The sequence below is a fragment of the Kryptolebias marmoratus genome, linkage group LG15 (assembly GCF_001649575.2).
Source record: "Kryptolebias marmoratus isolate JLee-2015 linkage group LG15, ASM164957v2, whole genome shotgun sequence".
Classification (NCBI taxonomy): Eukaryota; Metazoa; Chordata; class Actinopteri; order Cyprinodontiformes; family Rivulidae; genus Kryptolebias; species Kryptolebias marmoratus.
The window spans coordinates 11438221-11452449 of record NC_051444.1 but is presented as its reverse complement, the minus strand read 5'-3'; the positions used below and the strand labels follow the sequence as shown (position 1 = coordinate 11452449).

Below are 14229 nucleotides of genomic sequence, written 5' to 3'. Positions count from 1 at the left end.
TTTCTTTTTTTAGTTCACTTCCTTTTCACTCGTTGTCAAGTCAGGGAAATAAAAAAGACAGTTACATATAAAATTTATTAGGCAAATTTACAACAGCTTCATAGGCTATGTTACAGCTCAAATATAGAGATTTTGTTTCACTTCCTCTCATTAAGAGTGGAACACAATATTCAACTTAGGTCTTCTGTAAAGAACTGTGAAAACATTTATAAAAAGCACACTGCATCAATTATGAAAGAATTCAAACCAGGAAAGCTGATCTGAAATTGGATACAAATTTGTTTTCAGTGTGTCGAGATGGTCTTACAAAGAAAAAGTTAAAACTAGAATAAACAAAGCCAGACTTAAAAAAGAAAAAAAAAATCCTATGTAAAGAAAGGTCTGTAATCATTCTTCACGTCGTTCATGTTCGTTACATGTTTGATCACATTCCACGTGAAAACACCGCAGTACCACCCAACTTTTTGTACATAAAACAAACGTCACAGCCATGACTCTGAACAAAGTTTGGTTCTGTCTTTAGCACTGAAAACTTTCTGAACTGATTTCATTTTAGAGCACTAAAACCAAACTGAAAACGCACCTTTCCAACACACACTGCAACTACATCTTATAATCGTGTTATTAACTATAACACTGTATCCAATTGTCTCTAAAAAATGTTGGGAAAAAAAAAAGTATGTTCAATACATATTACAGCTCCTACGTTTTAATGGTGAGAAGCCGTTTTGTTCTTCATTTGGTTTAGGTACGATGTGGAAATAGTGCTCCGAAGTTAAACTTCAGTCCTGCACTAAATAAACTTCACCCCGTCGGCTTTCCTCCGTAGGAAAATGCTAGTCGATTAAATGTGGCCTTAAGAAATGCAAACAACTGCCAGGATGGATCAGAAGAGTGAAGGGACATCATCAGTATACGCCTCGTAGCCCACTGCTTCGTGAGCCGCCGCCTCCTGAGTTACCATAGTAACTGCCACGACCTAAAATATAACAAAATGAAAGCATGTAAAATGAACTCTGGGAAGTTCTCATGACTGGAATATTAGTAATTCAAGCTTAATTGATTTGTGATTGCTCGAAAGGGAACTCACTCATTTCAGATGCTCCACTGGAAGTTGAGTTCAAGAACAGCTCAATGTAGCGATGCTCTGTGGGCAAAACATCAGAACATCATTCATCCTGAAAAACCTGTTCCTGTTTACTACTGCCTTCAGTGTAATCATTGGCACAAGATTAAAACATTTGTTTTCTGAAGAATAAAATGTTCCCGCCTCACTACCAGTTAGAGCCAAAGTATCAAGTATCCTGGAAGTCGTGTGTGTGTTCCTGTCTGAAACAAATCAAAGGGGTGGGGGTGATAAAACGGACGTACGCATGTGATTTTTGTCTTTAGACATGGCTGCCACGGCGTCGTCGTGGGTGCGAAACTCCACATCTGCCTCTCCAGTTGATTTGCCATTCGGCGCCACGTCGATGTGAATTCTCAGTGGATTCAGAGGAGCAAAGAACTGAAATAAAAAAAAAAACAGCTGTAATAAATGTCTGAATAAAATAAAAAAAAAACAGTCAAGAGATCCTGCTTATGAAGCTGCAGTTTCTGGAAAGATTAAAATCCTTAACAGGTAAGTAAAACTCCTTTGTTAACACTACTATTACGTCACTGGAGAATAATGTGACTAAATACCAGACAATGACATGCACATCCAAAAATCTGGACCAAAAATCAGAGAGACCATAAAGAAAGAACACACATCAAATATTCTGTGTAAACAGATAAGTAACAGACCTTTCAGAAGACTTTATTACATTTTAACTCTACTTTATTTAGACAAAAAGGAGCTGAATTTGCTGGCGCCATGGTTAGTATTTGTTGGAGAAACTCTAAAATTAAGCTTGTGGTCTTACTTTCGCAACGTCTCCTTCTGTGGCACGAAAAGGTAAACCTCTCATATGCACAAAATGACCCCCGTGAAAACCTGAGCTACTGTCAGACTGTCCACTGTAACCATGGCCTCCAATTCCTGAAGGAAAGAAACACAACGATCATTGAAAAAACTGCTAAATGCACAATAGGAGTGAAACAAACACCAAATATTATGAAATTTAAATAATAGATCTTATTTAAATATGCTAAATCTAAAATGAGTTTTTCCAGGTAAAAGCCCAGTTTGATGAAACTAAATCCTAACACAAAATGTAGTTTTAAAATTGTTGTTCCAAACATTACAAGTATATAAACAAAGGTGGGAAACCATTTCATTCTTTCAGCAGTTTTACTAAACTGTAGGCATGTCTGATTTTCCAGCTGCTGAAGGTAATTAATGTTTGAACTTTACCTCTCATTCCCCTCTCTCCTCTCACTCGATCATCAAACATGCCGTTGCCATAACAGTAGTTGCTGAAACCATTGTAGTTGTCAAAGCTACTGTAACCTGGACACAGAGCAACATACATTAAAAACATAAAAGCTGTTTTGTGGGCCGGGGAACCCATTAGTGAATGCTTTATTTTTTATAAAAAGATAAAAACTCGGGTGGTTAAATGCATATCAACGTGTATGTGAATGTCAGTGTACCTCCTCCGTAACCACTTCCGCTCCTCATGTTGTCCATCAGACCCCCACTGCGACCGGGCCCGTAAAGCCCACTCTTTGGGCCCGACATTACAGGTCTGTCATAGGGCCCCGGTCTCTGGCTTCCCATTCCCCGCCGGGGAACGTCATGATGGAATTTGACCTCCCAGCGACTGCTCTTAAAGATTTCTATGTACCTGCAACACGAGAGGTCCGTAGGATATAAGGGGAATAAAGGAGAGGGTTAAGATGCAGAAATGGTTGAACACTGGTTACAGAGACATATGACTGACACTGACACAGGGACAAGATAATAATTTTTAATAGTAGTCTGAATGTCTAAACAACCCTAAAAACATCTCACTGTTGGCTAGGCCTACAACTGCAAAGATAAAATTAAAATCTATGCCAACCTTACTACTGCTACCTACAGTTTAATAAGTCTTTCTAAGACCTTTATGTGGTAGTTTGTTCTGATTCAGCATCACTGTGACGCTCTGCTGATAGAGGCAAACTTGGTCCCTATATCACTGTAAGCTAACATCTCAGCATGTAAACAAACTATAGATGTTGTCTTAACTAACACAAAACAGTTTAAAACATTTAATGACCACACCAACGTCAAAATTTGCTTTTTAACATTAAACCCATTACAACCTTCTTAATATTTCATTCCCCCACCCAATTAAATGACCATGTTTCTACTGCATTACCAACATTTTTTTAACCCACCAACCAACCCATACTTTTTGTTCAACGAAAGCAGATCCCATCTCATTAATATCACAATCATTCTAATATGACCACCCATCAAATGCTAAAATAGAAACCCAACCCAATCCAGCCCGTCCCTCTCCCATCTGTCCCACCTGTGCCCTATTCTTTCCTTGTGTTTCCCCAGAGCCTTTTCTGCTATCTCCTTTGAGGCAAACTGCACGAAGGCTTCCCCTGTGCTCCTCCCCTGGTAGTCCACTGGCAGAGTTATCCCATTTGGCACGATTCTCAACCCTTTAACCCAAGCACACATAAATACATAGGTCGGTAGGTAGACTGGTAGGAATGAGTAGAACAACACCCATTGCATCAGTGGAGCTTTTAGGATTAATGTGTCATGACTAAACAACAACGATAGTATTTGGTTATAAACTTCATTAAGAGTGAGAAAGTCAGGGGTCTGGATTTACACTTGCTTGTCCCCTTTAGTACAATAAACCAAAAACTGGCCTGGAATCAGTTTACAAGTTACAATATTATGACTACAACATTTTATACTTCAATATAGCCGGTCACATTGAATCTTATTTCAGGATTTATTTTAAATCAGTCATAAAAGTGTTCTTTGTTGCATTTAAAACTTTGAATATTATTAATCTGAGTTGAGGCTCTGTATAATGATAATGATAATACTGACTCCAGATCAGTTTTATGGGACTGTCTTCCCCCTGCCAAACCAGCCCAACTCATTCTATTATTAAACCCTTCCACAAGAGATAATATTACAATCATATGAGCAAAGTTAACAATGGATTAACAGAAGAACGTAAAACAATGAGCTAAAACAAGCAAACATTTATGAGTGTTGTGGCCTTTAGACCATAACACTCATAACTAACTCGTGTTAATCAGTCTGAATGATCAGTTGCAAAATGTTAATTTGTGACTCTACTACAAACATTACAGTTTAGTGGTGGGGTGATGGGTTGCTGTTAGGTTAGCCTGTGAGGTGGAAAGCACCGATCAAAGTGCAGTTTGCAGTACTCGGACTTTTTAATCAAACAGTCCAACTCACATTTCTAAATATGGCACTTTTAAAAAAACATTAACTGTTAAACATTTATAGAACTTTAATGTTCAGATGTAATAATTACAGAAACAACTTCCCAAGGCCCTAGGATATATCCAGGCCATTAGAGCTAAATTAAATGAAGAAAATGTAATTTAGATCAACTACTTCTTCAGAGTTTCGGGAGCCTTTTGTTTAGTACAAATTTGCAAAGGAAAAAATAGGGATAATAATACAAACAGAGCAATGAATAATATGTAGTAAGAGACTTTATGTTTAAGTTTCTGTAAACGAGTTTGTCTTGTTTTGTTTACTTGCACTTCAGCACTTTTAGATCCTTATGTCAACAATGAAAACCTGAAGTCTAGATGACTAATGAGTATGGAAGAATATTTTAGATCTACATGCAGTGTAGTTCATTTCATTACACAAACTTCAAAACAATATTTCTATCTTCGTGTACCTGAAAAGAACTGGACGATTTCCTCCTTGCTGCAGCCAAAGGGCAGTCCTCTTAATTTCACCACGCAGCCATTGCAGTTGTCGGGCGGAGGGCCGCTACGTTTCAGCACCCAGTTCATTTCACTATGTTTTGACTTAAACACTGATTCAGACACACAAACACATGGACACACACACACATCACATATCTGTCATTTAAAGTGATAATTTAAGCCAAAAGGAAAAAAGTCATGATCACAGTCCACACACACAAACGTGTGGATAACTGACAAGCGTAACCTTTACACAGCTGCAAGTCCAACTCTGCCACCTGAATTGTAAATTGTTAATCTCACAAACATACAAAAAGAAAATCAACCAAAAAAAATTACATCTCAGTACAACACCAACACTCAGACGTTTGCACCTTTGTGAAAAATGCAGAAGTTTCTTACCTTCTACATATCTGTGTCCCATGTATTTACGATCCTTGGCAAGAGCATTCTTGTAATCTTCTGATGTTTTCAGCTCAATAAAAGCCTCACCAGTGGAACGGCCATCTTTAGAATAGGTCAAACACACTCCACCTAAATCTCCCACGATGTCACAGTCTGCGTATAAATAAGATTATTTTAATGAGTTTTGTACAGTTTATACAATTCCATCTTTTCTTTGTTTTATTGTGATCAAAAAATGAAAATATGTTTGAAGTAGAGAAAACAGCTTTAATTAAAGCTCAATCATCATTTTTTATTCCTTATAATGCTGAGAAAACAAAATTAATCCTGTAGGGGTTTCTTTCGGTTGCCAAAGAATAAGCTTTTAAAGACAGGCAATGTGGTAATCTGGAATTAAAACAAACTAGCAAGGGATAGAATGACTCATTTTATATCACAGCTTCAAAAAAAAGTAAGTTTCCTTTTACCAGAGAAGAAACTGGCCACCTCTTCTTGTGTGCAGTTCCAGGGAAGTCCTCTGATCCGGACCACATAACCATCATCATTTGAAGACATCCTTTCTGCCACAAGAAAGCAGGAAATTAAATAATAATATCATTAATACTTACAAATACCAGCCCTCCAGTGCTCTTCGACATTCGAGCTTTGGACACCGTCTGTGCTTCCTCATGCCAGAGTTAAATAAAGGACCAAAACTATTCTGGTCAATAAGGCTGCACACCTCATAAATTATGCAAGAGAGAGACAATCTTAAAAAAAAAACAGCGTTTACAGTCTTATATGTGCATGATCTTATTTGATTTTTTCCCTTCACGGTTAAAAAGGAGATACACTAAGTTGTTTTTATTTACTACAGGTAATGTTCAGCTTTGATGCAAAGATTTAATCCAGACATAAAGCACAATTCAACATATTTTAAACTACTAGAAACTCAAATGCTAATATGCAGTACGTTTTTGCTATTAGGAAACAAATATAGGTCGTCTCAATTCGTTAAGACAGAAATTATTACCCTAGAAATAACTTAATTTGGAAATATTTACGCAGCTGTTCAGACGAGCTAACGGGATCGAAAGTGTTGACTGTAAGCTAACATAGCCGTTGTTAACCTTTAAACTCACTCACCCAATTCAAGTGACTGCGCCCTTAAAACACGTCATCTACTTGTTACTGCAGCCAAATGAGACCATTTAACAACCTGGACCTTAGTTAGATAGTATTTTAGCAGACGTATTTCTGCCGTCGATCTTCAATTAAAGTGTTAGCTCTATAGCATTAGCACAGTTAGCAGGCCAACCGCAGGACAGACACAGCGGTCAAACGTACAACAAACCCAAATTAATTCGCCAGCAAACGACCCTGCGCTGTAACACAGTATCAAAATATACTACCACGCAGAATTATGTTATTAGTCACTAAAATGCATATAAGAAAACAAATAAATAATTTTACATGTGGTCGTTTCTTTATCCCGGTCCGCTCCAGCTCCTCAGGTTACACAGGAAACGCGCTCATGTAAGTTCTCGCGAGACTTCACGAGAAAGAACGAGAACAATAGATTCAGGCACGTAAGAAAATACATTATAATCCAGGGTTGAGCCCCGAGGAGCAAATATTCAGTGCAGAAGCGCAAATACTTATAATGAATAACATTTAGGAAAATGTAAAAGTAATCTAGGTCAACAAGGAAAAATGAAAGGCAGAGAAATGTATGGTACACACATTAGTATAACCTCAAAGACTACCTTATTAATCTTAGTTTCTATTTCCCATGTAATAGTCTCAAATATTATATTTTATTTTGTTTTTTGTTGCTACTCTAAAAAGCTACTTTTAAAGTTATGGAAAAGTCTTGGAGTTATTTAGTTTTTATATTTTGCTTAAGTAGATTAACTTTGTATTTTTGAAGTGAATATGTGGTGGTAAAAAATTTCAGGCATTCTGGGACTCTTTCAATGCTGTTTTTTTTTTAATTTGGCTGTTTTACCCTTTCTTTTAGTCCAGTACTTGACCTTTTTCAGGGAAATGAATCATTCAACTCCTAAAACAATCATTTCTACACTTGTTTTAATTTAGACTCTCAGCCTGCTGGGGACAAAGAACAACTGTTTCTGCTGACTCAGTGAAAAATACCAACGATAACAGATTAACAGATAAAATAGAGAAATAGCTTTTTTTTTTCCCGTGAAAATGCAGTGTGAATGCAAGGCGCTGGTTGACTTTTCTGAATATGGCTGAAGAAGCTGAAAATGAGTTGTTAAAGCTAAAAGGAGCAAAATATCAGACAAAGCCCAAAAGCAGAAAAACACAAGAACTAAAACTACCAAAACAGCAGCTAAAAGTAGCTTTTAACTTTCCAAAAGCTTAAAGATGCTAGCTAAAAGCTAAAGTCAAAGGATTAAATAAGAGCTAAAAGTATCATAAGGCTAGCTAACAGCTAGATAAAAAATAGAGCAGGTCTTTTGAAGCAGATTTTTAAAAGAACAATGTTTTTGAAAAAACTGAAGATAGCTCAGTGTATATCCATGGGGAAAATAATTGCAAAAATAAAGGTTAAATATTTTGAAAAGTACCTTTCTACGGAATAAGCTGAACATTTCTGCATACAAATTTAAAAGTTAGATTGCAAAAAAAGAAAAATCTTTTTAGTCCTGTTTCATCTACTTAGTCCATTTTTTTTGGACACATTGCACATTGTACTGTCATGGTGTAGTTAAGCACTGGAAAAAAGGACATTGGAAGACCTTCAGAATGCCGTAAGAATTGATCAACAAATCTTTAAAAGATTAGAATAATGTTTGTCTCCTTTGAAGTAGGCCTGTAAAGAAATTTGAGTTGGTTTAAAACTTTTGCACATTCGCATTCAATCTAAATATATCTACTTCTATTTAAAGTACCTGCTTTTCATGAAGAAGTTTATACTTTAAATGGGTTATCAGCATAAGATAAGCATGCTTACACCACACACACCTCTTTTCAGACTGCACTGAAACACATAGCAAGTTTGCAGCCGTGGCAGAGAGGAGGTGTCTGTGGGAGGGCTGGCTGCAAAACCAAGCAGGAGGGGTCAAAAGTCCACCGACAGCCGCCGACCCACTTCCACACCACTGTTATTAGCTGCAGGCGCTTTTGTTTTAGGCCTAAAAATAATGGAGATCCCAGTGTTTACATTGGATTCCTTCACAAATTTACCCTTCAAGGGAAATCCTGCAGCCGTCTGTCCACTTGTGCACGTGAGTAACATGTGGCTCAGTGTGTTGAATGTGTGTGTGTGTGTGTGTTTCAGCCAAGGGGCCCCCACAATGAATGAAGCTTGGTTAAAAAGAAAAAAAAAGAAAAGAAAAAGATATGCAGGAAGCCTACATTCACAAAAAAGACGTGTTTTATGGATTGCAGAGATCAGCTTTTTGAAGCTAAAACATACAACTTAAAAAAACAACAAAAAACTGGAGGATTTTTTTTTAATTTTTTTTACATAATTCAAACTAAAAACATGGCTGACAGTTTTTGCATTCAGCTCTGTCCAGAAACTGTCTATAGATCACCAGCTGCTTTAGTAACTATAACACTCTGTGTAAACAGAGGTTCAAACATGCAGAGGTGTTGCATGGTCAGAGAATTTGCTGTAAAAGTAACAACTGCAGCCCATGAATATCTGTGTGTTATTTCTAACAGGAGCTGAACGATGATCTGTATCAGAAGATAGCAGCAGAGATGAACCTATCAGAAACAGCTTTCATCATCACAATCAACCCAGCTGACACCTTCACTACTGGTAACTATCATTTCATATATTACCGCTCAGATGTTAGTTAAACATATCAAGGATTCAATCAGAAATGCACATTTTTTTGTGTTTGCCTTTCACAAGAAAGATTGTGCCTCAGTATTTATAATTTGTTATAGTAGCTGATAGCTGCTGAAGCTTTCACATCATCTGATAAAACCAACAATGTCTGCAACGACATGGTGTTTAATGTTTACAAAAAAGAGCTGGTTTAGTCTTAGTGATAAGATATTTGTGGAGATTATAAGATTTAATGTTTAACCAGCCTGTTATTACTAGTAAAGCTACTGCAGGATGAGTTTCAGGTTTGTTAGTGTAACTAAATTAAGTGCTTCAGACATCTGAAATATTGGCTTTAACTAAACCCAACTTTTAATTTTTTAAAGAAGTGGTTTAACAATTTTATTACATCGCCCATCATGTAAAACAGTAGTTTGAAAGTAACAAGTGCCACACAGTGAAAAATAAACACTCAAGTACAAGGACAAACCTGTTTTTAACCACTGAGAGCAAAAATCATAGTAGGTCAATAGTAATGTGTTCACAAATTTCACTAGAAGATGGTCTTGAAGGCAACATTAGTGAGTTAATGCTACATCTGCACATTAGTCCTTATGGCACATTATGTGTTTCTGCTCTTCTTTATGCAAAATAAACTGCTTCACATCATGTGAAAATGAGTACAGTAATATTAAAGCTTAGATCTTAGTAAACAGATCCATTTTACATCAGGCCACATCTGCAGCTCTGTACAACGTAACGATTAAAACCTAAATCGGTTTGCAAAATCCAGTCGCTTTGATGAGAAACGTTGTCATATGATCCAAGGTTGAAGGTGCTTCCTCCCCCAGAGGATTACTAATAGCTGAGTGTCAGGAGGTCAGTTAGTCGTTTTGCTCTGGGGAGTGTTCTCAAACTGAAACAACTTCTGTTGTCAGCAGTTTGATACACGCAGTAACAGGGTTAAACACACAGCTACAACTTCCATTGTTATGGATGAACAACAGGTTGAGTAATCACATTTAAAAATGCAGCAGAAAACCGCCTAAAGAAGAACCTTTTGGATCAAGAGCTTACTGCTTGAGAATATAAACCATGTTTGCAAATATTCTAATAAGTTTTCAAAACTTAATATATTCATTTTTTTGTTGTCCAAAACATTTGGGGAGTTTTCCCAGCTGTGAGTACTTCTACCTTTTAATTTGTGCTTAGAGTCCTTAAATTTTAGTTTGCTATTTAGTTCACCTTTTCAGAGTTTAAAACACTTTTTTAGACTCAAACTGTGCTGAAACTAACATTATGTTGTATGTAAGCAGCAGTTTTCTATAAGAAACAGTAACTGTTTGGATTATTTTCTTGATAGAAGTGAGGTTCTGCTACAGTAAACTATTTATTGCAGACCGGTAAAGGTAATTGCTTCAAAATGTTGGGGGGGGGGGGGTCCATAAATTTAGACAATAATAGATGTCAGTCTAAAATTCTGATGTGGTTGACAGGTTCAAGGTTTTGCCTCCGATGGTTCACACCAACAACTGAGGTGAATCTGTGCGGTCATGCCACCCTGGCCTCTGCAGCAGTGCTGTTCCAGTACAAAAGTAAGACCCAAATACTTTACTGGGGATTGTTCATGACAATTATTGTGTGCAGATTTATCATGGTTATCACTGCTGTTAAAGCACTTTAAAATATGTTGAAAGTTTGCAAACATTACTTTTATGAACTCAAATTAATCAAAAAGGACTGGCAGCAGTAAAATACTGAGTTCATCTGGTGTCTAACCACTAAGGAAATGAGACATTACTGTAATTAAACACAGCTGAAGCTTTCTTTCTGCATAATGTAAGGTTTTGGTGTTGATCATGTTGCAGTTGACAAGAAAAGGAAAGCATGTGAGTGTTGGTCACTGTGTTGTTTACTGTCTGTGCTCCATCAGAGAACGTTAATCCAACACTGGTGTTTGAGACCAGGAGTGGAGACCTGGCTGTTACCCGGAAAAAGGACGGGTACATCATGGACTTTCCTCTGAATCCTCCCACCAAGGAGGTACAGGACACAATCAGAAACACAGCATACAACCATGGCTGACATTGATTGTTTTATTTTTTCCTTTAAGTCTGGCTGAGTTTTTAAAATTGCACACGTTTTTTGTTAAAATTCAGTAAACTTATGAACTAAAACAATAGCTATTTACAACTTTAGCTGAAATATCACAAATTGTGCATCTTGTGTGTTTTTTTCCCCCTTGTAATATCACTGTGAGACATCTGAGAAGTTTGGGCTAATTTAGAATTATACATCTAAAACATAAAAAAAAACTGTTACTAAAAATAGCTTCTTTTTTAAATGTCAGGATCCTGCTGACTTCAAAGACATTATAAAGGTAAGAAACTACATTTGCACACTGATCATAAGTTTATCTACACGAATATTGTTCTGTGTGTTTTCAGTCAGTCTGTTTAAATCTGCGGATGTGTTTTTCTGCAACACAGGCTGCAGTTGGAAACCTGCCAGTTCAGGGTGTTTTTCTGAGCACAAATATGAAGAAGCTCATGATTCGGCTGTCTGACAGCTGTGACAGGTCCGTCACAAACCTCCTATTTTGTGAGCAGCTCTAGTCTCTTCTCACACTTGCAGTAAAACAAAAATGTCTGAATCAGAGAAAATGCTCATTTCTCCCAAAGCTGGAAAAGAAATTCAAACCTTTGACCTTCCTGACGTACTTCTCAAAAAGCGCTAAACTGTGTTTGCATATTATCTTTAGGTCAGTGCTAACTGGTCTGAAAGTTGACCCCGTTGCTCTTCTGAGCATTGAGACAAATGGAAAAGTTAAAGGAATAATCGTCACCATGAAAGGTAACCGGGACAGCACAGTGCAGCAAAACAAGAAGCTGCAATTTCACCGTAACTTGTTTGTTGCTCATTTCATAGTATTTTATGTTGGACTGTGAACAGTACTGTTAGGACTTGAGGCACAAAAAATATTTTCATTAAAATGTTTTTACAGGGTCACCAGAGTGTCAACCAGGGTATGATTTCTACTCCAGATACTTTGCTCCCTGGGCTGGGATTCCAGAGGATCCCGTCACCGGTGAGATGATCATTTTCATCTGAGTCACTGCTGCTTCTAAAGCAACAGATCTGATCATCATATCACAACTGATGAGGTTTAATTTGTACTTTTTTTGCTGCTATACACAGTCACCTACAAGCAAGGCTGCATAGAAGCAGTTTCAGATTTCTTGCACTCGTTCAGACGGTAAAGGTGTGTTTGTAAAGTGTGAATTTGCTGTTGTTGTAGGTTCAGCGCACACTGTCCTGGGTAGCTACTGGTCAAAAGAACTTGGGAAAAAGAAAATGCTGGGTAAGTAACTGAAATAAAAGCTACCTCAGTCGAATGACAACACAAAATATTACGAGTTGTATAAAACCAAAGGAGCATAAAAAATATGAAAAACTAAGTCCACTCTTTGGTTCCTCAGTAACTTACAGTCAGTTAAACCTCGATCAAATGCACTGATGAACTTATCCTTAGCCAGTGTGAGCAGTTCTATAAAAGCAAAAGTTTCTGCTGTTTACAGGTCTGGAACATTCGGGTGGGTTAAACACATTTGTCACTGATGAAAAACACCAACAATGATCTTACAGAAACATCTGTTGCCCATCAATCTAGGAAGGGTTAGAAAGACGTTTGTCGTTCCACCGTAACAGATTTCTCACATGTGGAAAACATTTAAGCTTTTGCCCCAGGAGACATCATCTCTTCAGTTCACAAAGAAACAGGAAAAAAAAAACTAATCCTGAAGTACATCTCAGACTCTACAGGCCTCCGTTACTTTTTAAAATGTTGATGTTCAGGAAAGTTTAAAAAGACAAAGTCTGGTTGCTTTTGAAAAACCTGACAGGAGAAAGCTTCTTCTAAACAAGAGAACAAAGCAGTGCAACTTAGGTTAGAAAAACTGCATTTGGACTAAAGACTTCTGTAACAATGTTCAGCCATGATGCACGGTGCCATGGTTAGACCATCTTTAATGTCAGCTGTTGAACACGGAGGCAGCAGTGTGATGATTTTTAACTTATTTAGCAACTACAGGACCTGGGAACATCGACAAACAGTCAATTATCTAAAGCACAGCAAAACAGATGAAAGAGAAGGAAAATTATGTTGCAACGATCCAAAGTCCAGACTTTGACCTGATTTAAACACTGGTGGGAACTTGAAGAGTTGTGCATAAACGAGTGACTGCAAACTAGAATGACATGAAAGTCATAAAAATTCTTTAAAACAAAGTGAGACTTTGAAGGTCATGGACAAGACGATTACTCAAGTTTGTTAAAGTGCAAACTACTGATTTTTTTTTTTTTTTTTTAATAGACCGCCTCTGAAACTCAGCTCAGTTTTTCTGAAATGAAGAAAATCTTTCATGTATTGTTCACCTGCATTTGTGTAACTTTAAATAGATCTTGTTGTTCCAAGGTCTTCAAATTGTTTTAATATACATTAAATAAGGGCTTTTTTTTACATATCTAAATTCATTATATAAACTTTTCAATTACTATCAAATATCATGCATTTTAAGACATAAGAAGAATATAACAATGCGTTTCTGATCCTTCATCTTATCTTGTTTTTGTGTAGCTTACCAGTGCTCCAGCCGAGGTGGGGAGCTGGAACTTGAAGTGCGAGACGACGGAAGGATCAACATCGCTGGAGAAGTTGTCACTGTGCTGCAGGGAACCATCAGACTATAATCAAAAGAACGTGGTTCAAAAGGGCCGCATGTTCGGCCAGAAACTGAAAATAAATGAGATGATTTGAAATAAAGAATCTCCCGTACAGACTGGTCAATCTAACAAAGAAACAATGCTAATTTAAATCAACATGCAACAAACAGCAAAAGAGCACAGCACACTTTCTTTGGATCAGCAATATTTATTCACAATAAACTACAAAAAATTAAAAAAAAAATTAAAAAAATCACAATATCAAAGACAAAACACAAACACTAAAAAATAAAATCTGAGGTTGTGTTGAAAGAAATGCATCAAAAGGTGGAATCACAGCTTTCTAGTTGGAAAAATCATCACATCTGAGCTCACAGCAATGAACAAAAAAAAAAAAAATCAATTCACTAAAATATGAAACCAAGAATTATTTGTCTTCTGTATTACAAACTCTTATAAAATGTTTA

The 14229-nt window shown here is 36.9% G+C and overlaps 2 protein-coding genes across 3 annotated transcripts; one reads left to right on the top strand and one right to left on the bottom strand.

Moving 5' to 3' along the window:
- Nucleotides 1–57: 57 nt before the first annotated feature.
- Nucleotides 58–6800, bottom strand: hnrnph3 (heterogeneous nuclear ribonucleoprotein H3 (2H9)). 2 transcript variants are annotated; one of them, XM_017418824.3, is made up of 11 exons: nt 6706–6800; nt 5721–5813; nt 5251–5406; nt 4818–4958; nt 3441–3579; nt 2575–2768; nt 2336–2431; nt 1905–2020; nt 1372–1507; nt 1091–1147; nt 58–979 (listed from the first exon to the last, which is right to left on the bottom strand). In XM_017418824.3, exons 2-11 carry the CDS (start codon nt 5806–5808, stop codon nt 909–911), a joined length of 1194 nt encoding a protein of 397 aa, XP_017274313.1. In that variant the 5' UTR covers nt 5809–5813; nt 6706–6800; the 3' UTR covers nt 58–908. The 2 variants fall into 2 exon arrangements, with proteins under 2 accessions (XP_017274313.1, XP_017274312.1); XM_017418823.3 differs by having other exon boundaries at nt 5721–5809; nt 6706–6775.
- Nucleotides 6801–8307: 1507 nt separating this feature from the next.
- Nucleotides 8308–14183, top strand: LOC108237304 (phenazine biosynthesis-like domain-containing protein 1). Its single transcript, XM_017418631.3, has 10 exons — nt 8308–8486; nt 8929–9028; nt 10537–10635; nt 10974–11083; nt 11391–11420; nt 11530–11618; nt 11802–11893; nt 12045–12128; nt 12339–12401; nt 13677–14183. Exons 1-10 carry the CDS (start codon nt 8403–8405, stop codon nt 13787–13789), a joined length of 864 nt encoding a protein of 287 aa, XP_017274120.1. The 5' UTR covers nt 8308–8402; the 3' UTR covers nt 13790–14183.
- Nucleotides 14184–14229: the final 46 nt, after the last annotated feature.